General features: G+C 41.3%; 1 protein-coding gene across 8 annotated transcripts in view; it reads right to left on the bottom strand.

The window, feature by feature from the left end:
- Positions 1–208: 208 nt before the first annotated feature.
- The window catches only part of Mitofilin (inner membrane mitochondrial protein mitofilin), an 80,456-nt gene continuing 67,183 nt past the window's right edge, over positions 209–13,481 (bottom strand). For 4 of the 8 annotated variants that reach the window (XM_076310615.1, XM_076310620.1, XM_076310619.1 and 1 more), the window contains 2 exons: positions 5,399–5,591; positions 209–800 (listed from right to left, as the gene is read on the bottom strand). In XM_076310615.1, coding sequence (XP_076166730.1) covers positions 777–800; positions 5,399–5,591 — 217 coding nt within the window. In that variant the 3' untranslated portion in view covers positions 209–776. Of the gene's footprint in view, positions 801–1,318; positions 4,128–4,925; positions 5,592–13,481 lie in introns of those variants that run through there. The other 4 variants (XR_012991924.1, XR_012991925.1, XM_076310618.1 and 1 more) reach the window with 4 other exon arrangements.

Raw genomic sequence — 13,481 nt, 5'->3', positions numbered from 1 at the left:
TCTTCTAGACGAGCAGCAGTTGGAGCAGCATGTATTCATGGGAGAATGAAGGATCAAACTTGGAAAGAATTTCGAATTGGTTAATAATTTTAGGTTTTATCTTTACAAAATAGGATATTATTATTGGAAGTTGTATTTAGGAACTTTGGAATTTTTAGAAAAGGAACATTAAAACTGATAAATAAATAATGCAATGAATTGGTAACAAATTACTTTATTGAGTAAAAAGATACAGCAGAAATTGGGAAACATTGTACAATATTGCGATCTAAAAATATTTTAAAAGAGTTGCTGACAAAGGTAAAGAAAAGGGGTGGGATTATAATTCTGGAAATAGTTCAAGAAACCCGTTAACAAAGTTCCAGCGATTGGGAAATTTTTATTCCTCGTTTCAGGAAGCTACGTTTCGAAACGGTGCTACGAAAGCGCACCATTTTTATCAGCCGATGAAAATTTAACTACTCGCGGTAAGATGATTCGGAATTTGGCGATAATTCCACAGGGAGACCTGGAACAGGCGTAAAATCTGTTCACCGGCCGTTGTTACTGAAAAATAACATTCGCCTTTCTTACCCCATTAACTGAAACCAAGACTTCATCGGTGTCACTGAAAACAAAAGGTCGCATCGAAGTGACTCCCTTCTTCAGCTTCTAAACTCTCTCGACTCGGAGGTACTCCGACGCTCGAGCGCCTAAGTGGAGGACACACGGGAACGTCGCCAACATTTTCTTTTCAATTTCTCTCTTTGCATACCGGCTACTCACTATGGTACACACTAAACAACCTCTCGAGCGTGTGCCTGGAAAAACGGAAAGAAAAAGGGATTAACAATGCTCGTGTCGTTTTCTTCCACGACTCTCGTTAACGCGACACAGGCCAACCGGAAGTTGAAGGCTCTCAGGACCTGGAAAACATCAATGTCCGCGGTAAGGGGTCCAGCCAACTGTTTCGTATTGTATTCATGAAAGAATGGAAGATCAAACTTGGTAAGAATTTCAGTCACGTAGAGTACGATATTTTTAACAATTCTTCCGAGGCCTTAGAACAAGCAATTACTCCAGATTGATCGTGGATCGGACGGGTGCTGATGGAATGTATTCATGGGAGAATGGAAAATCGGATCTGGGAAGAATTTTGAGTCGTACTTGGTGAGATATTTACTGTAATCGGGCCTGTAAATCGAGCAAAAATTACCTTGTACTGTTCACACTTCTATTACTCGTGGTACCACATTCCCCCCTCATACCATGATTAATCTTCCTTCCGTCCATGAATACTTTCGATAAGCCTGACGGCGTCGTGTGTCGTTTTACCCTGTCCATTTTCAAATATACTTTTATTTTCATTACTTTGTTCGATGTCTCTGTATATTATCTCTTAGTAACAAAGTGCATATACCTCTCCTATCGTAGACACAGGGTCTATAAACGATTCTGTCAAGCCACATTCTGTCTTTAATTGAAACAGACTGTAGAGGGCCTCGAGTAAAAGGTATGTTCAGACTACTCTCAAATCCGATCGATTAATTCAGCTATGTAGGCAACATAACTTGACTTTGTTCGAATTTATCCAAGCTCCTTGCTCGTAGAAATTATTTCAACGATTAAACTAATGCGATATTGTGCTTATAATATATCAAAGGGTTAAACGCTCATTTCTACAAACCGGGGAGTTGGGTAAATTGGAGAGTAAGAAACTTAGGTCGGCAAAAAGTCCTCGTCACTTTGACTCAACGCCCCCTATAATCTCTCGGTAGGAAATAATTTCAGCCCCGTTCAGACGGCATCGTTGAAATATTTATTTCTTCATTTCTCTATTATTTGCTAGCGTATCGCAGGCGAGTCGACTCCAAAAACGAGTCGTTCGTCGCCTGTCTCCCGACGCCACGTTCATCACGAACGAATCCAGACGATCCAAAAGCAACGACAGCTCGCTTCAGACCGATAGAACAGACTCGAAATATTACCCACGATTTTTGGATCGGCCCGGACCATAGACGAGGCGTCAGCAATAGTAACGATGGGTACAAAATTTACAACTCTCGCAGAACATTCGTTGACCGCTTCACGTCGATGTCTCCGTTGAAATCTTCCCGCGAAACGGACCTTTTTATCGAATTATACCAGTTGGTCCGCCGAGGGGAGCATTCACACTGTCCCTTGAAACGAGAAGGTTGTTCGTCAGGATCCACTAAGCTCGCGAACTTTTTCAAAAGTGTCTCGTACGCCATTTAAAACGGGGTCATGCGTGGGCCCAGGTGGCGGTGCTCGCGCGCGGCAAATCCGGGATTAAGTTTGGAAAAAAAAGAAAACGTCACGTGAAATGAATTAGCCCGTAGCCAGCGAGGAAGATCCACCAGAGACAGCGACGAATCCCCGTTTCGATCGTCGACGTTTCCACGAAATGGAACTCGTAACTCGCAAGGAACGTATCTCGTCTTGGTTCATCGGATAAGATACTTGTTCGACACGATATTTGTCATAATCTTTTAAAAATTAAGATCGAATCTTTTTTTTCATTATTTCTACGTATTCTGCTCGACGAGAGGATGAAAAGTTCCGAAGGAACCGTGTCTCTAAGACGAACCGTTCTCTCGTAAATGATCGTTGAAGTTTCGGCCAATCCAATGAGCGAAAGTTCTGGTAGTGGGGGAGCCGCGACACGCCTAGGAGAGACACGACGCGATCTTACTGGTTGAAATTTCAACACGCTTTTGCGAGAGAACGGTTCGTCTTAGAGACGCGGTTCCTTCGGAACTTTTTATCCCCTTGACGAGTAGAATTTATAGATCTTGAGTTTTAAAGGAAAGTAGTGATTATTTGTTTATAATCTGTATACGATCGATGACAATGTTTGACGAATTTCTGGTCGAACACTCGCTCTTCGCGTCTCCAACGTGATATGTCTATAACGCCTGGAGCATAATGCGGGTGTTTTTTACTTGGAATAGCCGAGTTATTTCTAATCGTAGTGAAGAGCAAACGGTGAACTTTGGATTCATTTTTGCACCAGACGCTAAGAGGATTACGTTGGAGAATATAGCAACGACGGAAAGAAAAACGAGCAGAGAGTATACAGATTCATAAAGTTAAGCGAATGAAAGTCTCTCTCCTGTCTCTGCTTCCTATTCTCCTACACAGGGTGTCCAAATTTAATCGAACTTTTACACCGAACTACTAATTTGTATAATTACTAAGCATTTCGAAGATGTCCACGTTATTAGATGTTGGCATTATTTGCAGGGAGGACATTCTTCGTTCAAAAACGAATCAAAACCGTGACATAAATTTTCTCGATACCGGGCTTCGTTTTTTGAGAAAATAAACTTTAAAATTATTGATTGACGTACGCTCGATAGAGCCACCTCAGTGGTTCTCAATTGAACACGTCACACGAATCGTCAAGCTCAATTTAAACGTATCGCAAATAACAATTTCATACTTTGTCCTCGTTGATAGTTTTGCTCCGATAATAATTGCAAGCTTTGACTCTTTCTCACCGTGTTCGAAAAAGCAACAACGATAGCTATAAAGAACCACTGATCTTCTCCGACTACGCTCGAGCGCCGAGTAATTTTTCGACTCGTTTTTCTCGGAAACAAAGACCCCGGACGAAAAAAATTTATTACACATTTTCGATCTATTTTGTCTCGAAGATTCATCCCCTGCAGAAATTTTCCACGAATTACGTCGCGGTCTATATTTTTACGAGCCGTGACAACTTTCTCTAGGTGGGTTTCATCTGTCATCTGGCCTCGACTGCCTCTCGACGAAGTTCACATACAAACGCATTCGCGAACATCGAGGATCGAAATCGACTGAGAAAGAAAGGTCGAACTTCAGTCGTTCTTCTTTCGGGGCGCTGGTGTTTTTTTTTTCCTCTTTTTCTCCCTTTTATCTTTGTCCGCCGGGAGGAAATATCGTCCATTGTGTAGGAGCTGTTTCCATATTTCTTTCGTTCACGATTCTTCCGCGCTGCGAGCCCCGCTCCTCTCCTCCTCCTCGTTGGTAGTGTGTTCGTAGCTGTATGTGTGTGTATGTCTGTCCCCCTCTATGCTTCTCGAGTGCGTTGCCTTCCGTGATCTCGATGGACAGCGTTTTCGGGGCGCGCTTTACTTCTGCTCCGACTAAAACATTTCGAACAACAACGAAAGAAACGTGACGGGGCGTTCAACGCGTTCACGGGTTTTTGTGCTTTTTTTTCTCCGTTCCCATTTCGCCTATTTCTGTATTTTTTTTTTTCTGTTTTGTCACGACACGCTTTGAAATTTCGACGACTACCACCAGAGGTTTCATCGACGTGAGAAAAATGAGAAATCGAGGAAGAACGATTCCAGCTGGCTGGAACAAGACTGTATATGGGTGAACGAGAGATTGAATTTTATTAAATGTCGGTTTAAATATTGGTATTAAATCACAATGTACACGAAACGAGGAATTACGAAATACGAAACGATAATTATTATCAAGGATTTGGAAGAAAGATCGACACCGAATACGATCGAAAATTGGAAATTTATTCTCGGCCAGTTCTCCGTGTGCTGGCAACCGAGTGCCACGTTCGTTTCGTGTATTCGTTGAACGCCCATAAGCGTTTACCGCACAGATGGGTGTAAGTTTCTATCTTCGTAAGCTTGAAAGGTTACTCTCGTTTCCTAAATAGTAATGACTCCTCCCACGTGGGTATCAAAGAACGAGTAACTCCAATTTGCGAAGTGTTCGTTCGAAACGCTAAAAGATTCTCCGTATCGTCGAACGTGAACTTTTTTCCAAACTTTTTGCATCGAGGCTGAAACACGTCACGGGTACTCGAAGGGTGCCATTCGTTCTCCCGTTACCAGTCGCGAGTAAATAAACAAAGAAGGCTTCAATTAGCGAACACTTCGCAAACGCTGTGAAAGCGGGGAAAAAAATACACATCCAAACACACGCATATATGTATATATATATATATATAAATCATGTGGAAAAAGAGCAGCGTGGTACGCGCCAGTACACGAGACAAACGAAATTCATTGAAAACGCAACCAGTCAATATATGTATACGTATTATATTTCTCTGTATTTTTGCCATTTTTTCCAATCGTTTGAAATGATAGAAAAAAAAGAAAGAAAAAAAAAGAGTACAGTATCGGCTATCGATCGTTGCACGCGCGTACATCTTTCAACAACCGATGAAATAACGATTCGTCTTCGTTTCGAAGTAACAAATTCGCCTAAAGAGTATATCCGTTGAGTGTTGAACACAGAATTACAATAGGGGAGATTTCAACGGAATTCTAACGCGACGATATACTTCTTCTAGAGTACGTATTCTTTCATCACTGATCGAGGCACGACGAATGTTCGCTGACCATTGAAACAGTTTGTTCTTCGGTCTCTAATCGCTTTGACTGACCTTCGGGTCTCCAGCACCAAGGAACACAAGACCAATCGCGCCAGCGTACGCTAACAAAGTGTCCACGGCCTGTTGGGTCTCTAAAAGGATCCTAGTCTCGTTCATCCAGTCTCTGGCGATGGACTTCGATGCGCCCTTCAAAAGGTTCATGTACCGCAGGGTCATCTTGAAGTCACCGCGATCGAGCCAATACCTGAAACGATAAATCGGGAACCGTTTGACGTGAGTCTCGAGTTCTTCGTTGTAGTTACAATTCGAGATGATTGTCACGCGAAGACACGTCGGGTAAAATTTATTCTCGAGGCAAGTTCTTAACAGTTTGCATCTTTCATTGCTCGGACAGAACGAGTGGAGAGGAACTGTGGTGGGGATAGCGCCTCGGTGACCTTGAGCGATTAATTTATCCCGCCTCTACTTTCTAAGGCGTCCGAGCAGTTCCGTACGAATACCAGAAAGGAATTACGAGTCTTTTAGGGGATTTTAATTAAACGACAAAAGATGCGTGAAAAAGTTGCTGGATTTTTGTTCAACCAGAACTGAGTCTACGGTAATTCTATGGTTGTGTACAAAAATGATTCCGTAAGTTGAAATAAATCGCTCGAGGTACGGTAATTGGGGCGAACCGTGGCACAAAGTTGCAGAGTTTGTAATAATACAGCTGACCCCTTGATAAAATAAAGTCTATGCAATTTTATCGGACGAAAAGTCTATCCGATCCCGCGGTCTCGGTTTCATCGTCTCGTTCCATTTCAATATCTGATTCATCGAGAAATAAACACGCGGGAAACGATTCGAGATTGGAATCCAATATTCGATAATCTTGAACGAAAGCACTTTCGGGGAACGATCATCCAAATTACCTGTCGACCTGCCGAGAAACGAGGTATAAACATGAAAGTATGTTGGATGTACGTGTCTGCAATCGTCATGAAGAATTTGTTCGAGCAATTCGGTGAAATTGGGCCGCCTAAAAGGATTGCCAGACCGTCGATCATTTTAAACTTCCTATGCAACGATTTTATTTGCAATCTCTGGTGTAATTTAAATTCACGGCTGCACTTTCGAAGATCTATCGGAATCACTCTACCGATCGATAGATTCGATATTCAGAGGAGGATTCAATATTCACACTTAAACACCGATGTACACGTAAGATAATTAGTAATTAGATACTTAATTTGTGTACTTGGTTGACGATTATCAATAAACTAATTGATAATTAGTTTATCGATAAATTAGTTCATAGAAATTAATTTTGATCGAAAATCGAGAAACATATCAATAGGAATCTTTTACTTTGAGTTTCGAATCAAATTTTAGATTATAAATTAATAGAATTAATATAATAGAAATTAATTTTGAAGGAAAATCGAAGTAAAAGATTCCTATTGATATGTTTCTCGATTTTCGATCAAAATTAACTTCTGTGAACTAATTAATGATTCATAATGTATAAATAAGATGCGTATTGGAATATTGATACTCAGAACATGCGTAAATGTTAATAACAATCGCGTGGATGAAGAAACATTCATTGAACCCGTTCGCTTTCGCAGATTTCGCAATTTCTTGATGTTTATTTATCATAATTATTAACAACTGTCGTAGAACCATAGTTTAAACAATTATTAACAACGTCTTAGTATAAATAATGGCTTAAAAGCCATCAATTTGTTGAAATATTCGATTAGATCGAACAGAGACAATCGAAGTAAATGGCAAGTCACCTTCCGCGGAGGTATATAAAGAACTCCCGGCTGACGAGAACTTTATTCCACCGGGAGCCTCCGTGCTAGATGGACCTATTTGTTTTAGACACCCGGACCCTCCACGAATTAGCATGAACATTGACAACCAAGGGGTCAATTGGTCAATTGGTCAAGTGACCACCGATAGGCAGTGGTCAATAGTCGCGACCATTTTTGTTTCCCCTCTCTCCATTTTCTTTGTTCATATACACCTGTATTTACTTACTGATTTTAATTTGTACATGTTTTTCCTTGTTCGTACATGTTTTTCTTTATTTATTCTTCTGTTACAGCTTCGTTTATTTTCTCTGTTATTGCATGAATGTATTTAATCATTAACCCACTTATATCGTGTTCATTTTTTATTTTGTCTTGACTTGTTTAATATTTGTCATTTTTCAATTTGTTTCTCTTAGCTAGGTATATCAGAACCGAGAAATATCGAGGGAGCGAGCAACGTCGAGGAACGAAGAAAGAAGAAAGAAGAAAGAAGGAAGAAGGAAGAAGGAAGAAGAAAGGAGAAAGAAGAAAGAAGAAAGAAGAAAGAAGAAAGAAGAAAGAAGAAAGAAGAAAGAAGAAAGAAGAAAGAAGGAAGAAGAAAGAAGAGGACTCCATCATCGCAGCCGTCGTGCGACATTTACTTTAGTTTTAAGCTTAGACTAAGTTAGTCTTAAGGCCACCATGTACGAATCTCTGTACTCTGCCAAGGAATTATAAAATCAGTAGCCTATTTTTCCTCGCTTTCCCGTTTCTCACTCCGGTCACCACTGCTTGTTGCATAAGCAAGTGACCGGCCGTGTAAGTGGTCTGAACGGTCAGTTGCTGTCTCTTCTGGTGCGTTCGTTTCCAGAGGATGATGTTCGAACACAGAGGGAGGTATTTTATCTCTGTCTCTGTGGAAGTCACTGATCGCAGGAAAGGACCCTATCTTCTGTAATCCTTCGTAAATCGTGATCACGCTCGTGTGACTCGCGACGCGGAGTTGTGGGGAAATGGGGCACTCCTTTCGGCGGCGTCGGCCACTTCCTCCCGAATCGGGCCCATTGAGAGGAAACGACCTAGTAGGACCAACTTCATGGTTCGCGTCGCGTATTTCCAAATTTTGCATAATTTTTCCCATAATGTAATTGCTCGACAGAACTAAACGAGGAGATCGAAGGAACTTTGATTCTTTCCATTTCCTCGGTTTAGTAATTTCGTTTGTACTGCGTATCGAGTCAATCAAATCATCGATGGAATCAAAGTTCCATCTATCTCCCTCAGGGTCTCCACTCGCAGCAACCTCCACGTGGTGAGATCTGGTAATTGGTATTACTCACGACGAACGATAATTCTTCGTCGTGGGTAGTACCGAGCTAATTGGCTGTGAATTTAGAATAACTTTTATCGTTTAAATAATAAGCACTTAGAATGAATACGTAGAGAGTAAGAAAAATTGTATATTGCAATGTAGAAAACTTTTGCGGCGCATAAGAACGTATTATACTTAAAATACGACGATGAAATGTAGTAATACGATTGTAACTGGAAGAAATATGTATGTTGTATTAAGTAAATTAAATGACGACAATAATTGAATGACGTCATATCCAACAATCCACGAAAAAGAAATACCTCCTCGATAATCATGTTCTCCTGATACCAAAGTCCTGAAATAAGCGAAAAATCTTAGCAAAAGTTCAGAAATTCATTTGAAATTCCCGCAAAATTTCAATTCTCGGAAATTCCAAGAAATGACGTAATTTCCAAAAATCAACGGAATCGTGACACCTCCTCGCACATCATGTTCTCCTGATACCAAAGCCCGAAAATTGGAGATTTTCTAAAAATTTTGCCCGAAATTCAGACTTTGATATCAGGAGAACATGATATGCGAGGAGGTATTCATATTATGCCACTTCTTGGAAATTACGTCATTTCTCAGAATTTTCCAAATGTCTTGGAAATGACGTCACTTCCAAGAATTTCCGCGAGCTGGAACTTGGCGACAGTTTTAAACGAATTTCTGTACTTTTGCTAAATTTTTTCGTTGATTTCGAGATTTTTGTATCAGGAGAACATGATGTGCGAGGAGGTGGCACGATTCCGTTGATTCTTGGAAATGACGTCATTTCTTGGAATTTCCGAGAATTGAAATTTTGCGGGAATTTCAAATGAATTTCTGAACTTTTGCTAAGATTTTTCGCCGATTTTGAAGCTTTCGAGATTTAGCAGAATATTAATCGACCGTAGAAAGGGAAAAGAAGTTTCTGTGTAAAAAATACTCTATGTATTCTGAATAATTGTATTCTTTATTAAAATATGATCATATATACATTTCGTACATGTTTGCAAGTATTTTTGTAACAATAAATATGTAGATTTACATTACAATTATTATTCATATACTGTCTCACTTTTTAAACACTTTCGCGCAAACTGAACACTTCCTTCAGACAACATATGCATCCTCGTTGGCCGGGGGCTGTACGATGATGGATGAGTTGCAATTGCACGTTTATTGGACGTTAGATCATGCCGCTTAGGCCGTATGTACATATTAAGACCAACATATCCCCAAGATGAGTCTAAGCCACTTGTACTCTCCTGATATTTTAAAGTTTCTCGCCCAATCCATCCTGGTAACCAGTTGCTGAAGGATGTCGTTGGTCATCTCGCAAGTTATTGCAATCCTTCGCCATGAAGTTATCCCATGGTGTTGCACCATATTGTCCAAGGAATTGGTACCAGAAGATCTACACGTTGCTTCGTAGAGCAACCAGTCCCAGTCTGAACTACTGGTCATCTCTACCGCATCAATTTACCATGAACGGAACCAACAATGGTAGTCCAGCGTCGTTCTCGGTCACTTAGGTCGCCCAGTTTCCACACGGCAACTGCGATACTGAAACTCCTAACCTCCTTTCGATGAAAACTCGCCGTGCCGGCGGTGTCTCCGCGTTATACTTCCGCGAACAATAGTTCGCACAGGGCGGTTAGCGACATCCGGCGCACGCTATCGGCCCTCCAATATATACCCTTTTCGGTGCCAGGACTACTTTGGCCCAGGCTGGGAAAACTTTTTCACCCTCGAGCTTGTTCTCAAGGCAACCTGACCAATGTAACGCCTCTGTCGTCGATCGTTCCGAGAAGACGAACTTCCCCGGAACTGTTATCGATTAATTATCAACCACCTCCCTCTCTTACCTACCCCCTAACCTGTCACCGTACAAACGAATATCTCCGTGTCAAATCGCGCGTTGTTCTTTTTCCTTTCGAATTCGCGAGGATGGTATCGTTGGATGATAAATGGCTCGCGAGGAGCGAATCCCTGTTCGCTGGGGAATTAATTAACGGAGCTAGAGATTTCAATGCGAAGGGAATCGCGGGAATATATATATATATATATATATATATATAAGCAGAGACTCGCGGAGGCGACATCGGGGTCACGAGGGGCGGATTAATTAAAATGTGACCCCTCCTTCATCTTCTCGACAGGCGATAGGTGCTCCAGGGATGTTTTCTTTTGTTTGATATTTCCACGGGTGGTATTTTCGAATCAAGAGGGGACGATAACGGGGGGCGGAGAGTATTTCTCGATACCGAGGACGTGTTTGCTTTTGCATTTTAATTAATAAATAATAAGAGACGTGAAGTTTGTACAATACTGACCTAACCTGTTAACCCTTTCATAATTCTAGCTCAGACCTCTGATCGTTTTGTAATGTTGTATTTTTCTCTGAATGAAGCAATTGTAACAGAAACAACTGACTTGTTTATTATAAATTTAGAAACCCTAATCCCATACACTCGATACACCTCTAATTCAAAGATATCGACTATGCCTGTACAACGAAAGAACCCTAACTTCTGATCTTTTTGTAATATTGTATTTTTCTCTAAATAAAGCAATTGTAAGAGAAACAACTGACTTGTTTATTATGAATTTAGAAACCCTAATCCCATACACTCGATACACCTCTAATCCAAAGATATCGACTATGCCTGTACAACGAAAGAACCCTAACTTCCGATCTTTTTGTAATGTTGTATTTTTCCCTAAATGAAGCAATTGTAACAGAAACAACTGACTTGTTTACTATAAATTTAAAAACCCTAATCCCATACACTCGATACACCTCTAATCCAAAGATATCAACTATGCGTGAACAACGAAAGAACCCTCTATGATCAAGAAACTACATTCACCATATTTTTCTAAGTCGATAAACAAAGTAGTCATATTCTTAATCATAGACCGTTCTTTGGATCTTTTCTGACCCATCGCCGGCTCGTGTTACATTTCTCTATAATTAAACTTAGGTAGAAACAACTGACTCTAATCGTACCATAAAATTAAGAATAGAAATTAAATTACTGATATCATCCGAACCCAAAGATTTTAAACGTAACGATCGAACAAAGGAACTCTGTACAGTCGAACAATCCGAATCTTCGATTTTTTCTTACAGCTCGATGCGACGAATGCATCCCCAAACGTCGAAACGCGTAACCGACAACGATATATCGCCGACCGAGCTACTCGAACTTTCAAGAGGTAGCTCCACTCGCATGAATTTATCGCTCGTCCAATTAAATCGCGGTGTTATCGCGCGCTCGTAACTCGGGCAGCAGTTTTCACGTGACGCGAGCGTGTCTCTCTCTGGTTCCTCCATCACCTGGCGACCCTATAAATTATCCGTACAGGACCCTAAGGACCTGTGGGTACCACGGGAGATGGAGGCAATATCTCCGAACGACCACCAGAGACGAAAACACCTGCCGTAATATCCGTCACGCGCGGATTGACAAAGAACACAGTCATTTGGCGAACCGTATTCCCCGCAAGTAGCTGTTCCTCGCTCGGCTTTCCTCGTGGCTTATCACCTCGTTTGCGCAGCCGAAAAAAATGACGTCTGTCGGGAGGCCCCTTATCGACTGCATACCAGATGTCACAGGGATAAATTTCCACCTTAAAGTGTGCGACGACGACGAGCACGAAAGGGGACAAAAAAGAATCCCTCCGAACAACAAAAACATATCGCGATTAATTATCGACACCGTTTAAAACAATCTATAGCAACGCTTTAAACGATGTTCAAAAATATTCGACTCAACTAAAAGTTGCATGAGATTAAAGAGAGAACCCTGCACTTTAAAAAGAGACCCTAATTGTTGACAATCTTCCTGCTTTGCACCTCTGAGAACGATTTGAACTTGTATAGACACAAACTTGCATTTTCTGAACACATCATCGAAACACCATCAACTTTAAAAGGCTGCAGCTACTTGCCCGCACGGTGTACGATGACGTTCATGGGGTCGTTTCGAAGCTCGAAACCTCTACTTTCACAGGAATGTATAAAGCCACCATGAAAGTCCGCGTACACCACGAGGGGAAAGAATAAGAGAAGACGCTACCCATGGAAAGATTTACTTAAACTTCTAGGTGCTGGCAATTGTTTAAAAAATGTTCGACTCGAATAAAAGTTACACGAGACTAAAGAGAGAACCCTGCCCTTTGCAATAAGCCCCTAATAGTTGACATTCCTCCTGCCTTGCAACTCTGAGAACGATTTGAACTTATATAAACACCTGAGCAATTTCTGAACACATGATCGAAACACCATCAACTTTTGAAAGGCTGTACCTACTTGCCCGCTCGGTGTACGATGACGTTCATGGGGTCGTTTCGAAGCTCGAAACCTCTACTTTCACCGGAATGTATAAAGCCACCATGAAAGTCCGCGTACACTCCGAGAGAAAAGAAAGAAAGAAGACACTACTCGCAGTAAAAATTTACGTAAAAGCAAATGGCTGGAAATAAAGCACATAATCTCTTAAAAATTGCACGAATAATTCGCCTTTACTACTTTTGCCATTTGCTCCCATTTTTGAAGCACGCCGCGACGTGACATCCCCGAGAATCGTATTCGTAATTGGTACGTCTGTTCCGTAGCAAAAATTGACGAAAGAACGTTAGAGTTACGAAAGAAAAACTGGAATTTGCATAAAGTCGTTAGGCGGGTTCTCGCGAAAAAAAAAGGAATTCCCGAGCTGTGTACTCTGAGCAGCGTTCGTGGCGAGAATATTCAGCGCGGTCACGAAAGGTCCCCCGCGAGTTGAAGAGCGTTCAGGAAAGGATTGTAAGAGAACCGCAATAAAAGGGACGTTTTAGAAGTTCCTCGAAGGATGCTTCAAGTTTTCTGTGAAAAACATTTGTATTTGGAAGCACTTCCTGCGGATTTGTCTCGACTCCCACTTCTCGTTCGTAAAAGTTACACAATATCGGCTACTTGAAACCGGGCGGAGAATACGAGGCAACAGAGAACACTATAGAACCCGCGTTTAAC

Source organism: Ptiloglossa arizonensis, chromosome 4, assembly GCF_051014685.1.
Source record: "Ptiloglossa arizonensis isolate GNS036 chromosome 4, iyPtiAriz1_principal, whole genome shotgun sequence".
NCBI lineage: Eukaryota > Metazoa > Arthropoda > Insecta > Hymenoptera > Colletidae > Ptiloglossa > Ptiloglossa arizonensis.
The sequence above is the reverse complement of the archived record's forward strand: the minus strand, read 5'-3'. Positions and strand labels throughout refer to the sequence as shown.